The sequence below is a fragment of the Carettochelys insculpta genome, chromosome 5 (genome assembly GCF_033958435.1).
Source record: "Carettochelys insculpta isolate YL-2023 chromosome 5, ASM3395843v1, whole genome shotgun sequence".
NCBI classification, from domain to species: domain Eukaryota; kingdom Metazoa; phylum Chordata; order Testudines; family Carettochelyidae; genus Carettochelys; species Carettochelys insculpta.
This window is the reverse complement of record NC_134141.1, coordinates 29,250,972-29,268,761: the sequence shown is the minus strand read 5'-3', so window position 1 is coordinate 29,268,761 and position 17,790 is coordinate 29,250,972. Positions and strand designations below refer to the sequence as shown.

The 17,790-nt window shown below is 43.5% G+C and overlaps 1 protein-coding gene across 4 annotated transcripts in view; it reads right to left on the bottom strand.

Moving 5' to 3' along the window:
- Positions 1–17,790, bottom strand: part of LOC142013473 (uncharacterized) — a 62,398-nt gene that overhangs the window by 17,258 nt on the left and 27,350 nt on the right. For 2 of the 4 annotated variants that reach the window (XM_074994873.1, XM_074994874.1), the window contains 3 exons: positions 16,538–16,627; positions 14,863–15,039; positions 11,981–12,689 (listed from right to left, as the gene is read on the bottom strand). In XM_074994873.1, the coding sequence (XP_074850974.1) occupies positions 12,597–12,689; positions 14,863–15,039; positions 16,538–16,627 (360 nt within the window). In that variant the 3' untranslated portion in view covers positions 11,981–12,596. Of the gene's footprint in view, positions 1–7,304; positions 10,711–11,980; positions 12,690–14,862; positions 15,040–16,537; positions 16,628–17,790 lie in introns of those variants that run through there. The other 2 variants (XM_074994875.1, XM_074994876.1) reach the window with 2 other exon arrangements.

The window sequence follows — 17,790 nt, the reverse complement described above, 5'->3', positions numbered from 1 at the left end:
AAACATTGGACACCTTCCTGACAATTCCATCCTTGCCACTATGTATGTAGAGGCCCTCAGCACCAATATTTCACATGAAGATGGACTACAAGCTATCAGGAATACCATCCCTGATGTTACCACAGCAAATCTGGTAGATAACCTATGCAACTTTGTTCTCACCCAGAATTATTTCTGGGTGAAATCTGGGGACAATTTATACCTCCAGATTAGCGGCACTGCTATGGGCACCCACATGGAATCACAGTATGCTAACATTTTTATGGCCAACTTAGAACAACGATTCCTTAGCTCTTGTCTCCTGTTATCTCTCCTTTACTTAACTTACATCGATGACATCATTATCATTTGGACCCAAGGTAAAGAGACTCTGGAAGAATTCCGCAGAGATTTTAACAACCTTCATCCTACCATCAGTCTCAGCCTTGACTATTCCAGATGAGAAATACACTTCCTGGATTCCACAGTTCAAATCACTGATGGCCACAGACACCACCCTCCACCAGAAACCCACTGACTGCTACACTTACCTACATGCCTCCAGCTTCCATCCAGCTCACACCACATGATCCATCATTTACAGTCAAGCCCTTAGATACAATTGCATCTGCTCTGATCCAACTGACAAAGACCGAAAACTACAAGATCTCTACCAAGGATTTATAAAACTGAATTACCCACTGGGAGAATTAAAAAAAAACAGATTGATAGGGCCAGACGAATACCCAGAAACAAGCTACTTCAAGATAGGCCCAAGAAGGTCAACAACAGAACACCACTTGTACTGTAGGCTGCAACCCAAACTCCTGCAATGCATCATTAAAAATCTACAACCTATTTTGGATCAGGATGCTACACTCCAGAAGGCTCTAGGTGACAGGCCTGTCCTTTCCTATAGACAGCCTCCTAACCTGAGAAGGATTCTCACCAGCAATCACAGGCTATACCACAGTAATACTAATCCTGGAACTTTTCCTTGCAATAAACCATGCTGCCAGCTTTGTCCACATATTTATTCTGGGGATTCCATCACTGGACCTAACCATGTTAGTTACAAGATCAAAGGCACATTCGCGTGCACTTCCAGCAACATTATATGCCATTATGTGCCAACAATGCCCTGACGTTATGTACATTGGACAGACTGATCAAAACCTTCACCAAAGAATAAATAGACACAGAGCAGATATCAAGAAACTCAATACACAGAAGCCCATCAGTGAACACTTCATTCTGTTAAAGACCTGAGAATTTGTGTCCTGGAACAAGAAGAATTTAACAACAGATTAGAGTGAGAGATTTGTGAGTTAGAGTTCATATTCAAATTCAACACATTAACACATGGCATGAACAGAGATATCAATTACCTCACACATTATAAGGACTGCTTCCCTTCCTTTGATGCTCATAGTTATCTCAGCCAGGACAATTAAGACCCCCCCCCACTCCTTACTCCCTTCCTTCCATCCTATTTGATTTGTCAGTTTTTATTGCAATTTTTCTTTTTTTTTGGCCCTCTGTACTTATAAATGTCAGTCTGTATTGGAAACAAAATTGGTCTGAGGAAGTGGGTCTGTCCAATGAAAACTCATCAGCAAATAAATGATTTTGTTAGTCTTTAAAGTGCTACAGTAGTATTCCAGGCAAAGTAGTTAAGCTGCTTGAGGGATTTTGCAAATCCTTCAGTGAACTGGCAGTGAAGCAGTAGAATACATGGCAGGAACTGGATTGCGAGGATACAGGTACCACAGATTTGTTGGTATTTGTATCTCTTGAGTTCTACTTTCACTCCTTAGAGACTTTTAAGACAATGACAAAGGAATTGCAAATCATCACAGAGGTTGCGTCTACACTAGCCCCTTCCACATGGTAACGAGCCACATCAGCAGATGCTAAGAAAATACTTCTATGAATATGCAGCACCTCATTAGCATAATGCCAGCCATGCGCAGTTCAAAAGTGCCCCTTTCAAATCACATCCTGCCCGTGTAAACAGGGGTCTTTCAAAAGGACCCCCTGGACTTTGAAAGCCCCTTCTTCCTAGTTGGTTTTAGGAAGAAGGGGCTTTCAAAGTTGTTGGGGGGGATCCTTTCAAAAGGGTCCTGTCCACACAGGCGGCTCACGATTCGAAAGCGGCACTTTCGAACCAGTTGTGGCCAGTATTATGCTAATGAGGTGCTTCATATTCATGGTGGTGCCTCATTAGCATCTGCAGATGTGGCTCGTTACCCTGCCCCTTCTGAAAGCAAGGGGCTAGTGTAGACGTAGCTAGAGTAAGTTAACCTCCAAACACAAAGAGCCACATTAAGGCTTCACCTTTACATAAACAAAAAGTGAGGGGTGACAGCAGTCTCAGGCTATGAGTCTTTTGTCTCATTTCCAGCTCCCCCAAAATCTGTTCAATTATGTGGCTGGAACCACTAAATTCCAGGATGAGGAATGGGGTCACAGGGAATGATCTAGAGATTTTAGCATTGGCCTCCAACAATGTTCCCTCTAATTTTTTCATCAGCATGCAGATCTTTTTCTGTCCATAGCTACGTCTACACATGAAGCGTACATCGAATAGCTTATTTCGATGTAGCGACATCGAAATAGGCTATTTCGATGAATAACGTCTACATGTCCTCCAGGGCTGGCAACGTCGACGTTCAACATCGACGTTGCGCAGCACCACATCGAAATAGGCGCTGCGAGGGAACGTCTACATGCCAAAGTAGCACACATCGAAATAAGGGTGCCAGGCACAGCTGCAGACAGGGTCACAGGGCGGACTCAACAGCAAGCCGCTCCCTTAAAGGGCCCCTCCCAGACACAGTTGCACTAAACAACACAAGATCCACAGAGCCGACAACTGGTTGCAGACCCTGTGCATGCAGCATGGATCCCCAGCTGCAGCAGCAGCAGCCAGAAGCCTTGGGCTAAAGGCTGCTGCACACGGTGACCATAGAGCCCCGCAGGGGCTGGGGAGAGCGTCTCTCAACCCCTCAGCTGATGGCCATCATGGCGGACCCCGCTATTTCAATGTTGTGGGACGCAGATCGTCTACACGTGCCCTACTTCGACATTCAACTTCGAAGTAGGGCGCTATTCCCATCCCCTCATGGGGTTAGTGGCTTCGACGTCTCGCCGCCTAACGGCGATGTTAACATCGAAATAGTGCCCAACACGTATAGCCGTGACGGGCGCTATTTCGAAGTCAGTGCCGCTACTTCAAAATAGCGTGCACGTGTAGACACGGCTCATGTGTGGAATAATTTTTAAGTGCGCTGTGGCATGTGGGAATATGCACCACCAGTAGAAACACAATCCCTAGCAGTGCATGCTTGGCTAATCAGCTGTAGTATTTGAATCTCTCCTGAGCGGCCACAGAAATGCTGGCCTCCACTTTTCTTTCTCAGATTATTCTTTGAGGATTGAAGTAATTTGTGCAAGGAGCAATATATATTGGATGATGTAGCCAGTGTGAAAACAGGCCTATGCTGCCCTTGTTTTGTAGAACTTATGTGCCTTTGTGACAATACTGATATTAAAAGAACATGGATCTTGAATTTGTCCCCTTGATTCTTCTCATGCAAAATACCATGCCACAAGCTTAATTTGACCTCTATCAAGAGTATTAGAAATAATACTTGTTTCTATGTGCAAAATCAAGAAGTGACCATGTTTTCTGTCAGGAGAAAATATTCAAAGACATATTTTGACAAAGGATACAAATTCATGTAATTGCTTCTGGACGGGTATTGTAAGACTTAGGTGTGATGGGATACAGTCACAGAAGACCCCTTAAAATGTTCCCCGGTGTGTTGATCAGGCCAGTGACACCCACCTTGTTGCTTTCTCGACTATCCACCATCCTGTCCTGCTGAGCCAGAACCTCTGGTCTCCCCCAAACCAAAGCACACCACCTTCACCCTCCCACAAGACCCCAACATCCCACACCTGAACACAGTCTCCCACTCAGCTCAAACACCCTACCCCCTCTCATCCCTCTGACCCTCCCATTCCATCCCAGTTCATCTCTAAGGTTCCCATCCTGCTTGGCCTGGGAGGGTGAGGATTACCTGGGGCATGGGCCAGGTAGCAGACAGCAGCAGCAGCCACAGGGGATCACCTCCCTGTGGCCTCCATGCCCTCCTTCCCCCACGCTCACCCTGAGTAGGGTGACCATATTTCCCTAGGCCAAATACGGGACACCCAGGGAGTGAGGAGGGTGGAGTGCCTTCTGAGATGTGGCTGCCAAGCAAGTGCAGCTCTCTGGCTGCCCCATGGTGCTGGAATGGGGCTGCTGCCTCACAGGGAAGCTCCCCGGTTGCAGGAACAGTTGCCCTATGAAAACGGGGTTGGGGGGGGGAGTTCTCCAGATGACCCATACCTCTGGGCACTGGGAACAGGGCTGCAACTCCATGGGGGACCTCTGCAGCTGCCCCACGCCTCCAGGGGCCAGGAACAGGGTCGCAGCCCTGCTGGTGTGGCTCCCAGCAGGGAATGAATCTATAGTCCAGCTGATGAGGCTCCCAACTTCTTCCCATTTTGCAGGGAGCTAAGAACGGGTCTGAGACCTTGCCTGTATGACTCCTGGCTTCTCTGTACACCACGGGGTGCTGGGAATGGGGCTGTAGTCCTGTGGGTGTGGCTCCAGGCTTCTCCCCAAGCTGAGGGGAGATGGGAAGCAGGGCTGCAGCTCTGCCTTGCCAGGGAAGGTGTGTGTACCTGGCTAGCTGGATGGTTGCCCAGGGCACCAGGTCCCATTAAAATCTTAATAAGGACTGGTGCGGGGGACATCATACCACACACTACTGCCCTGGCCCAACATATCGTCATACTAAGCTATGGCATGGCCCCCGCTGGGTACCTCTCCTGCTGCTGCCTGTACACGTGACTGTTGAGTACATGCTCCATGGGCTGGCCAGCAGCTGAAGCTGCACTGACCTGGGGAAAGGGCAGCTCAGCAGGGGGTGTAAATACAGGACAATTAGCCGCTTTGTTAAAATAAGTTGGGGATGACCTCCTGGCACCTGAAACATAGGACTGTCCTGGCTAAAACAGCATGGATGGTCACCTTAACCATGGTGCACCCCATCTTGAACTGTGAAGCAGGCAGTTGGGAGGTCTCCAGCTGCCCAGTACAGCCAGTGAGGCTGGAGGCAGTAGGAAAGTACTGCAGGATGAGTGTGTGGGAGAGGGATGCAGCTGCTGCTGCCATCTGCCACTCAACCTCCACCCAGGTAATCACCAGCCAGGCTGGCTGGGGAGAGCTTCAGGCTTCAGGGTTGGGGTGGAGAAGGGAAGGCCCATAGGGGATGAGGGGGGGGCATTTGCACTCCTCACACCTCCACTGTGTATGAATCTGAACATTCACTCTATAATTAGCCAGCATATGCAAACCACAGAAATGGTAGAGTTGTTCATAGTGCTTGCTCTTGGGTTGAATTATAGCACTGTAGAGAGTGAAACTGATCATGTAGAATGCACCCAGCCAGCAGGGCAAGATTTTGATAACTATGAAAGAAAACCTATACGTTAATAGTATTGATTATCCCTGTCATTATATGTACAACACAAATGTACAGTATTATCTGATTTATTTGACTAAGTACATTAGATTATGATGATTTTTGAAGGTAATTGGAATAACATTTCTACTGTGCATTGTTTTCTTTCAAAAAACCATGATATAGTCATTCTTTCTGTTGACAACTGATTTTGTAATAGGTGTTATACATGGATGGCCAGAATTCAGTGGTATGTAATGGAATGTACTTACTTTATATTCTGCATGCTTTAGAAATATGAACAGAGAAAATTTTATGAGACACAGCGCTAACATGTTTGTTACATTAAAACTCCTGAATTAGAAAAGTATGCTGTATTTATAAATGTCTTACTTTAAAAATTATCCTGATGTTAATAAGAAAAAAAATATTACAATTTCCTGTCACTTGTTTACTAGGAGGTGGCTTCTCCTGCTCTTTATGACTGGGGGAATTTTTCACTGCTCAGGCTTTTACTCTGCATTGGATGGGCTTTTGCTTGATTGAGCACAAGCCTGAAAATACTGCTACTGATCATAGAGCCTGTTAGCGTGAAGTCAGCAAGGAGACATTCAGTTGTGTGTGGTTGCAAGACTGGACCTTCTTTATTATTTTTGTTCATTCTTGGTATGTTAGAATGGTTTTGCTCAGCTGTGACATAATAATTTTAAAAATATAAAGGAACAAGGATGGAGACATTTTCATTGGATTGTTGCAGACACATAAAATAACTCCCTTGTCTGTTCCTACAAAAATGTGTATTTGTGTTTGGAAAGGAGAAGAATTCTGCTGTTTTTTTCTAGATTTTAGTAGCTAGGTATGTTTTGAAAAAAAAGTAAATCCTATATGTGTTTCCCTCAACCCAATCATGCTGGAAAATAACTAATTCAAAATAAAAAAAAAAAAAAAAGCCTGATATGCTAGAAGGTTTTATCTTTTCCTACATGACCCTAAGGAAGCTGCTACTCAGGTATATTTTATGTCTGAGTTGTTTGGTTTGGGTAATTAATATTATTCATATTAAACTAAATTATTTTGGTATGTAATATTACAAAATACAGCAAAACATATTACAACCTTGAGAACCCACCATAAGATGGCTACTTAACATGCCTATTAGTCACCCTGTAGTGTTACTTGGGAGTCAAAATTAATAGAGTAGCTATCTAGTGGAGCAACCACTGTAAGGGGTTTGGTCAAAGAGATCTTGAAACTGTCACTTGATGTGCTGAAATACCTCTGAGCCTGCCTACCTGGCCTTTGTGGTGCCCCACCACCAGTGTTCCTTGTAAGCTGTGCATTTGTACAATGACTCAGGAGAGATTCAAATACTGCCTAACTGATTGGCAAAGCACCCACTGTTAGGTATTTTGTTTCTACAGTTGGTACACATTCACGCATGCCTCAGTGCACATACAATTTATTCTGCACATGGATGGAAAAGATTAGCGGGAACATTGTCCACCACTCTGTCCTGCTGAGCCAGGCCCGCAACCCCCATCATCACTGGCACACAGATGGGAGTCAGAGCCCACAGCAGAGTAATACAGACCCTGAGACAGAGAAAAGCTCTGGAAAAGCTTAGTCAAAAGAGACTTGCCATGACACCCAGTTAAACAGCCCCTGTGGGTCCAGAACCCCAGTTAAATCCATCTTATTCTTTGTAGAGTTTTACACAGAGCAAGCTCATACTGTCTGCCCTCTTTCTTATGTCAAGATAAATCTGCATAGCTGCTGCCCTTTCTCCAGGTAATAATTATTTACACCATGTTATTAATAAACAAAAATTTTATTAAGTATATAAGTAGGATTTAAATGGTCATAAAAGATAGCAGACAGAACATTGTGGGTTACAAAACACTTGACTAAGCCTAATACACACACTAATACAGACACTTGTTACATGCAATATCTTACCCTAACAGTACTTCTAATAATTTTTTCTCACAAGCTGGAAAGCCTCTATGCCTGGATCTGCTCATTCCCCCTGCTCAGTCTTATATGTTTCCAGCAGTAGTCTTGGGTGGTAAGCGGGGGTGTCATGGCATCTGGCAGCAGCCCCTATTTCTTGGTTTCCCACCTTTATACAGATTTTGTCCAAGGCAGGAATCCTTTGTGGTCAATTTAAACTTTTTCTCACTTTCAGTGGAAAAGTACAAGGACCCAGATGGGTCTCAGCATCAGGTGACATAGCGACATGTCTTTGTAGCACCACAGAATTTACTAGTCAGTAGCATGACTACTAACAGAGAGAAAGCCGTGCTAGTCTATACACCATCAAAACAAAAAAGCAGTCCAGTAGCACTTTAAAGACTAACAGAATAATTTATTAGGTGATGAACTTTCGTGGGACAGACCTGAAGAAGTGGGTCTGTCCCATGAAAGCTCATCACCTAATAAATTATTCTGTTAGTCTTTAAAGTGCTACTGGACGGCTTTTTAGTTTTGATAGCATGACTACTATATAGCATGACTGTGGGAAGACAGTTCTCCCCCATTCAATTGTCTTTTAGTTCTGTATTTGACTTCTTCATTGTCATTCCTGATGGGCAGGTACATTCATAGAATCATCGAATTCTAGGGCTGGAAGGGACTTCAGGAAGTCATCTAGTCCAGCCCCCAAATTCATCAGATTATAACTTTCAAAATGATACCTCACACAGAGTATTTTTTGTAAAGCATTTTCCAATTATGCATATTTATAAGCATATTTCCATAAAGAATATGAAATGCACCAACATCACAATCCCCTCCTGCCTAATCATGGAGGAGAGGATATTGGAAGAATATCTGAAAGTTACAAGTTGAACCTCTGTAGTCTGGCACCCTTGGGGCCAGACCGGCACCAAATAAGAGAATTTGCCAGACCAGAGAAAGTTAATACTGTACTGTCTAGCAGCATTACCAAGTTACACTGCTTCCTGGACTCTTAGAAGACATGTAGGGGTAAATTACAACTAAATAACAGCACAGAGCACTAAGGCTGTTTCTACACAAGCCACTTCAGAAGTGGCATGCTAATACACGGAGTGAAAGATGCTAATGAGGTGCAGATGCAAATTCTGTGCACCTCATTAGCATAATGTCATGTGATTTGAGTCCAGAAGACCATTCTTCCAGGCTCCAAAACGCTGTGTAGAAGCACGGCCCCAGGGGGCTTCCAGAAGGATGTGCTTCTTCCGGAGGACCCTTCTTCCCAAAAATTTCACTTTCACCTTTGTAATTGGCAAGGTCTGCTGCTACATTCCTGTTTTAGTTATTTACGTTCCTTCTTTGTACTTTGACCTAGTTTACACTTGTTACACAATTCTTTTTTGATTACTCGGTCAGTCAAGATCTCCTTGTTAAGCTATGTTGGTCCTTTACCGTACTACCTATCCTTCCTATGCAAACAATGGTTTGTTTCTGCACCCTTAGTAATGTCCCTTTGAAAATGTTTGAAAATTGCCAACTATCTTCAATCTAGGAAATTACAAACCAGTCGGCTATTTCTTTTTCTTGTTCCAGCATGCTTTATTTTCAAGTATACTGTAAAAAGCATAATGATTAATTAATGCCTCTAACAAGAAAAATACATAAATCACTAGTTTTGTCAGAATGGCAGACAGCAGTTTACATAAAATCAGAAGCATCATGTCTTTGCTTACATGACATTTAAAATGAAGTTCCAAATCACAGGCCTGACAACGGTGGCGGTGGGGAGGGGTGTGCTGAAGGAGCAAAAGGGCCTGTGGCTTCTGGCTGCAACTACTTCAACAGAGTCAACACCTGGAGCCCTTGGCTTTTTAAATCACTGCTAGAGCACGACACTCCAGGATGCTCTGAGGCATGGCTGGGGTGGCACACAGCTCAGCATGATCCCAGCAGCACTGAGGGCTAGCTGTCCTCAGACATCCCGATTCCATGTGAAGCCTCCTCCACCTCCAGTGCACAGGGCCCTGACCCCAGCCCCAACACCTTGACAAGGGGCTAGGCAATTCTTTCAGCCCCACTGTCTAAACACTTAGGAAAGGAAGGTACCCAGTTTATGAAAAACATTTGAATTAGATAAAAGAACTTTATACAAAATATTTGTTTGTAATAGTATCCACAAAGTAAAATGGCCCACATTGCTGCAGTTTATCCATGTTTTCAGAACAGATCTATAAGAAATTTTACAATTCTTTTTAACTATTGGATTATATATTTCAAACTGTTAAATGTTAGGGCTTAAATTTTCAAAAGTTCCCACTAATTCTGGCTGCCAGACTTGAGAGGTCTGATTTTCACATGTGTTCTGCCTCAACAATCTGAAAAATCAGACCCCAGATACATCAAGTTGGGCCCTCAGAATCACTGGGCACTTTTGAAAGTGTTAGTTCACATTTTCTGCTTAAGTAAATTAGATCAGAGCCCAACAATTCACTTATTTTACTATGAATTTTGTTTATAGATGGTGATAATGAATTTACTATTTGTTCTGTGTTTTCAGGAAGGTTTGTCAGTGAAATTACAGTATCCAACCCCAATATCTGTCTAAATCCTGACAGGAATTAACAGTGCTGTATTTTATTCTTGCTTCTTTCCCTAAACACAACGTATTTTAGAAAGGAGCTTTATTTTGTTAAATATTTGAGATAGAAGGAGTGAAAGAATATGAGTCTGTTCACGTAAACAATACAAATGCGAGATAACTACATATGGCATCACATCAGACTTCTAGTAAAGGCTTATTCAAAGGCCATACAAGTCAGGAAGACTCTTTCCAGTGACTTTAACTCACTATCAGCTTCATCCAAAGACCAGTGAAAGAGCAGTTCTATGAATTTAGCTACTAGAGGAAGTGTTTTGTACATGAATAGAATAATCATATTGTTAATATTAATCAGTGGCACAACAGACTGTACAGACACAGAGTGAACCCAAAATAATTGTACTTGGAAGCACTTTTCAAATATTCAGTCTGAATTAGGTTCTTTGTTCTCCTGCCCTTGCTCTCAGATAAATGTATAGTTTTGAAATACTGTTGTATCATGACATTCAGTTTAATTCATGAGTGTGCAACATAACATAATTTTATTTATCAGTTTAATTCTCTCAGCTCTTGGGTCATCCCATGGAGATTTCAAATCTTTAAGATCCAGTGCAATGCACGTTGAAGTCAATACTTGTCTTCCACTTGCTTCAGATCATACATCTGGACCCACAAGAATGTTTGGTCAAAAAAAGAGGGGGGGTTATATCAGAATCTCTTAACTGTTTATTGAGCAACAAAAGCTCTTTGGTTTCTTCACAGGTTTGGCACACATTTTCCATTTAAAGAGTATAACAGGCTGTTTGCCCAACCGTAGCATTATGCATGGCTATGTGGGAAAACTTAAGTTCTGTTTCTGTTCTTCCATGGTCTCATACAACTTTGAAACCTTTTCTATTAAAGAGTTGCTTGGTTGCAACAGAAAAGTATGACTGAATCTCCACACCAGGTTTCTTGTTTAAGATGCACACAGTGTACTATGTCCACACAAACACTCTCAGCAAGTGCTGTGTGATCTGTGAATTGTTTTGCTAATTTTGCAGCTACACATAGAGTGCGTCGACACCAGCCCCCTTCTTTGAAGGGGGAATTCCAAGCAGGCAGGTCGGAGGAGGCTAATGAGGTGCTGCGATGCATATACAGCACCTTGTTAGCCTAATGCCTGCCACAGGAACTTTGCTAACTTCAAAGTGCTGACAGCCAGTGCTCATTTTGGGAGTAAAGCAGGTACTTCGAAGTGCCTGCAGCTACACTGCCTGTCTGCGCTTCGAAGTTAGCAACTTCCCGCAGCAGGCCTCACGCTAATGAGGTGCTGCATAAGCATTGCAGCACCTCATTAGCCTCCTCCAACCTGCCTGCTTCGCATGCCCCCTTTGAAGAAGGGTGCTAATGCAGATGCACCCATACAGTGTCCTGGAGCAGTTGTGTAACATCTGATATTTAAGGCCTGGTTTGTTGTTGTGCAGTCATTTACAAAAGAGCAAAATGAGTTTAATAGGCAACAAAATCAAATGACAGTATTTTACACCTTCTTTTCACTGGGTAAATAATTAGGTAATTGCTGGGAAATGGAGAATCAGAGCCATGATGTCTAGGTCCAGTACTTGATAGTTTTGGTTTGTTTCTTTGCCTATTACAGATGGCTGTGTCTTGCATAAGGCCTACTGCAAGCCCAAGGTAAGAAACTTGAGTTAATGTTTTGAACTCATTTATTCTTACACTTATTTCAAAATGTGTTCACACTAATTTGTACTTGCTCTGTATCTCAGCAGTGTCTCCTGTAAGCTGTGCGCTTGTGTGGCCATTCATAAGAGATTCAAATGCTGCTCAGCTGATTAATTCCTCCCCCATCCTGCCTTTTCCTGCCCCTGCTATGCCCCAGCCCCCCCATTTCTTCCCCCAAGTTCCCACCCCACCTGTTCCTGCCCCCCTCCCATGAGTGCACCCCCTCCATGTTCTTCCCACTACAACCCAGAGCCTTCTCTACACTGCAAAAAGCTGATATTTGTGGGCACTAGGTGGTGGGAAAGAGGAGGAGGAGTTGATCGGCAGGGGCTGCTGGCAGGCAGCAGGTACTGGGAAGGAGGGAGTGGCCTGCTAAGCACCACTGTTCTCTGTGAGGTGAGTGCTTGGGTGACCACCCAGAAGAGATTCAAATGCCACCCTGCTGATTGGCAGAGTGCCCACATCCAGCAGCATGTGTATCTACTGGTGATACAATTCACATATGACCTGATGCACATAACAAAATTTATTCTGCACATGGATGGAAGAAAAGTAGAGGGAACATTGCTGAGCACCTGCTAATTTTTTTCCATGGGTGTTGTAGCCCTGAACTACCCTTGGAGTCAGCACATATGCCTGACTTTATGCTCTTTTTTTCAGATCTCAGAGGTGGGGGAAAATTGCTGGTGCAGTAAAGTGAGTACATTGTGCACCTATATTCATGTGCATGTAGTGGCTGCTAAATCGTTATTTCTTTCCATATTTTACATGTGAATTCATGTGGGACATTTAAGAAATAAAAGTTCATGTTACAAAATATAAAATTAAAGGTGTTTTCTATTTTGTCTTTTCAGTAATTCTCTCTCTTCCTGTCTTTGGCTCCCTACTGCTGTGTTCTTCCTTTCCAGCTCAGCATCCTTTAAAGTACAAACAGAATGTCTACAAAAAAGTTACCAAGAAACTGCTTTTATCTGAACATTGTTAGCCACACCTCCTCAAAGTTACATACTTCACTCAATATACAGATTGAACCTCTCTAGTCTGGGCACTTTCAGAACTCGATTGGTGCTGACCAAGAGAATTTGCCAGACCACAGGAAGTCCATATTTTCTGGCAGCATTTGCAACACTCCCAGTGCTCACAGGCACTTAGAAAACGTTAGGGGTAAATTAGAGCTAAATATCAGCACAGAACACTGAGGCTACATCTACACTAACACATAAATTCGAATTTATTAAAATCGATTTTATAATGCTGTTTTTTTAAAATTTGATTTTGAGTATCCTCACTTCCCACAGGCTCCCAACAAATTCGACATATTGCTACCACACTGAAATCACCAAATATCGACTGTTGCAGCAGTGCATTGTGGGAAACTATTCCACAGTTCCCTCAGCCCTGCATTCTGAGCCAAGAACTAGGAGTCAGGTGCAGCAATGCTGTTAGTTTCCCAGTCCTGCAGCTTGGAGGACCCAGGAAACTGACAGCGCAGCAGCCCTGGTCAGTTTCTCTGCTCCCGTGAGTACAGTAAACGCCGCATTTAATGAACTAATTGGGAGAAGGCCTGTCCATTCTTCCCGGTAGTCTGTTAAATGCAAGGGTTTACTCCCCCTCCCTGCAGGCTTCCCCAGCCCCAGTCCCACTTCAACTTCCCCCCAAAAAACAACCTCCCCAAAACAACCCCCCCAACATCACCCAAAAACAATCACACCAAAAAAAACCTTCTCCGAAAAAACCCAGACCCCTACCACTCGCTGGCTGTGGTGGAAGAGCTGCTCAAGCCCACTGGCTGGGGGCACCTGGTTGCAGGTAGCCAAGGGCACCTGCAGGGTGGGCACTTGACCATGGGCATCTGGCCCACACATCTGGAGCCACCTGGCAGTGGGGTGCTTAGCCCTGAACAGCCAAAGCCTCCTGCGCCTGCCACAGAAGGAGCCACCTGGCTGCGGGGAACCTGGGCACAGGGGCCCTGGCTTTGTGCAGCTGGAGCTGTCTTGCCACAGGACACATGGCCCTGAGTGGCTGGAGCTGCCTGACCCCACACTGCTGGAGCTGCTTGGCCACAGGGGGCCTGGCCCTGCCCAACTGGAGCTGCCGGGCTCTGGGGGGCTACAGGGGCCACCATGCAGGTGGCGGCTCTGGCAAAGGAGGTGGCTGCGACAGAGGCTCCTGCAGCTGCAGCAGGTAAGTCCCTTAATTTTTGGGTGTGAGGGACTTCTAAGATTTTACTGACTCCTATTTAGTGGGCTTCAGGAACAATAGGGGATGTCAATTGTTTCTGAAGTCCACTAAATTGGGGTCCATAAAATCAAGGTTTTACTGTAGCAGGGAGCTGGGAGCCAGGTGCAGCAGTGCTGTCGGTTTCCTGGGTCCCCGCAGCTTGGGAGACCTGGGAAACTAACAGCATAGCTACCCTGGTCATTTTCCCAGCTCCCACTAGTAGATGGGAGCCAGGAGCAGAGAATAGCTTTATGGGATACATATGGGACACTTGTTGAGGCTAATAAATTTGATTTTAAGACATGGTGCTTCCACATTGACCTTTTCTCGAACTTCTGAATTCGAGCTTGACGCTAGACCTGTCAGGTAACTGCAATTTTGTAATCTTGATATTAGTGCTCCGAAAATCAAGCTAATGGTATTTACAGTGAGGACAGTCATGTGGTAATATTGAGCTAACTGCCTTAAATCCTCATTTATCTTGTAGTGTAGATGCAGCCTGAGAGCCAGAAGTGGTGGCTATAAACAAACTTTACAGAAACCTAGCTGTTCCCATGACAAGTGGTCATTGGACTAACTAAAATCATGCTGGACTATGGATGTTGCCTGAAAAGAGAGTGCCAGATTAGAAAGGTTCAACCTGTAGTATATTTAAAACCAAAACTGACCTCTCCCTTAGACATAAAAAATAGTCAGCCATGTAACAAAGGCTTTAGAAAAACTTTATACAAATTAAGGAATGCAATCCCCCGTGATCTCAGTCTCCTTTTGTGTCTTTTTTATGTTGACTCATTGTGCTGTGTAGATACTTGAGACATTGCAAAGCTTGGAGTTGGGGAGGGGGAGGGATATATATCACACATATCTCACCATGAAATCAAAGTCTTTTCCTCCACCAGGATCTCGCGCGTCCATCTTGCATATATCAACTGAGTCCTTGTTCACATGAAGGTAGTAATTCTTATCCCGATAACACTCAAACTTCACTGATTTTTCATCATTCTGATGCATGATGAACAGCAGATTTTCTTGACTTTTTTCAGTCAGCTATGAAAAACACACAAAGTGATGCATGTACAGTAAGGCCTCAGTTTCTAAAAGATATCTGAAGTTAAAAGTTACAAAGAAGATGGTGAAACCTATTACATTTTAACATATAATACTTTTCATTTATCAGGCATCCTGGTTTTATCCCATACAGTTCTGTTAGGAATAGCTGCCTCTGACTAAAATGATCCTGACCTGTTTTCTTTATGTACACCAGTGGAAAATCAAATTAAAGTGTAGTAGAGACATCTTAAAATTGTCAGAGACTTCAGACCTCTAAAGCCTTGTCCTCTTCAGAACAGGAAAGTTTCCTCACCCTCTAATCTTTGGACTTCCCTTTTTACTGTATCTCTCATTCAGAGACTTGTTCCAAAATTGCAGAGGAAACTATTTTCTAGACTTTTGTCCCAGAAAGAGGAAGTGTTCTAGGGAATGTCTGTACCTTAACCTATGCAGTCTAAATCTTATTGTCTTTAAGTGGAGAGACTGATATTTGGATTTGTGCAGACCTTGAAAGCTTGTCTCTTTTCCCAAGATAAGTTGGTGCAATAAAAGACTACTTTGTCCATTTAAATTTGAAGAGTATTAAATTAACTTGATTGTGCTTTGAAGTGCTACCATAATATAAATGATTTTAATAAAAGCTAAATTGTCTGAAACTTCCATTTTCCACTGGATTGGGATGTCTGTACAGGGAAATATTAGCTAAAGTTAATCTATTTTTGTGCATCCATATTACCTTATTCACTTCAACTCAGGCCAGTTAAAAACAGCCTTTCTACACTGAAATGTGGGAATCTGACACCAAGTTGTCTGTTCACATAATAATCACAAGACATTGCAATGTTATTTCATAGTCTTCTACTAGTACAATTTAAATATCAAGGTCCTGCAGGGTAGTTCATTCTGAATTTCTGGTTTATTTTTGATGTCTGTCGGCTTCCCTTTTCTGGGTCTACTGCTTGTTATTTCCCAGTAGTTCTGACTTCAGATGAGTGGATTCACTACTAGTGAGAATGGGACAGTTTTCCTTCCCTGTAAGTCGGCCTTCTCATAAGCATATGTAGCCATCAGATCAGAGTCCCTCCTTCACCCTTTCTTCTTTCTGTTCTAGCTGTGATATGTATTTGCAATAGGAACTTTATCTTTTGTACTGGATGACTCTGCTTGCCAACATATCTGGCCTTGCCAAACTCCAGTCCTTCGTAATTTCTTTAGGGAAACTTCTGGGTATCTTCTAAGTTCTAGTCTAAGGCTAAATGTTGAATCTGAACTGATGGATACACTCCTATAATATGACCAGTTCAGAGGTCAGATATTGTTACTGTCTCACTTCACGTTAAAAATAAGGAAGAATAGGAGTACTGTTAATTGGTGAAATACAAATGATATAGTTTATAGCAAATGGGAATGAAACATCAGGGTTGTGCTCCTTGCACAGTTCCACCCATTGCACAGGTATGTGCACATACACACATTTATTTGGCTGGCCACATACCTCTTGGGGGTCAGGAATTCCATCAGCAGGCTCTTCCTTCTCGTCTTCTCTCACTGCATGAGGTGAATTCTTACCATTTGGATTAAAGACCTGTAAAGAGACAGCCACCAATATTGGTGCATTACCCTTCCCATTCTGATCTGATTAGCCACTGGGTGTATCATCAGTGACTAACTAATTCTAAATGTAACTATCGCCATCCCTTTTATGGGAAATGTCAAAGATATTTTAAAAGATTTAGTGACCACATGCAGTGCAGAATGAACCAGATGGAGACCAGTTACCATAAGGCAGTTCTTCAACTTGGTTCAAAACGCAATTCCATTTTGCAGCATGGATGGGTTTGAACCATGTTTCTATTATATTTCCATAGTATCTTACAGCCAGGAAGAACCTAATCTATGGCAACTGAGAGTAACAAAGATATTCATATCTTTCAAGAGCAGAATAAGGCCCACTGACTTTGCAATGTTGTCAGTTCAGAGAAACTACCATAAAACACATAAAGCCAGCTGTGGCTGGCTGTGGGCCCTCTAATAATTAGCTGGGTGGCACCTGAATTTCATCTGGGTGGCCACCCAAGCACTCAGCTTACAGGGAGCACTGGCTGGAATCATGTATTAACTACATTAGGGAATGCTGTACTTCAAACCAGTTCATTTGGCAGTAGCAACGATTCAAGTGCATGGGTCAAATCTTTCCAGATTCTGTAGTACTGATTTCAAACAAGCAATTTGTGCTTTCTGAACCAGTAAATCTCTTATCAGTGCTTACTCTCTTGTACAGTCTTCCCCCACCTTATGATAGTAATTCATTCCTGAAAAACTCCTCTTAGGGCGAATTCTTGTAAGTCGAAAATGTATTTACCATTAATTTCAATGGGAAAAAATTGTATGAGTTCCTGAGCCCCAAAATTTGCATCCATTTACGCTAAAACAACACCAAATCCCATTAAAATGAACACAATTACTTCAATAGTTAACATTAGTTATCATAACACAACCTAACAAGGCATTTTCCCTTCATTAATTACTCTACAATATGTCTGTTTACCTGCAGAGACAGGGGAATGGAAATGGAAGAGCGCCTAGGAGGGCAGCACAAAGCCGGGTAGCTGCCTGCAGCTGCAGAAGCAGGGCCGGTGCAATGGGGAGGGCAGGCCAGAGCAGGGCACAGGGAGGCAGACCGGCCTGAGCGCGGCTTAGGTTAAGTGGGGAGGGGGCAGTGTCAGGGGCTGGCTGCACAGGGAGCTA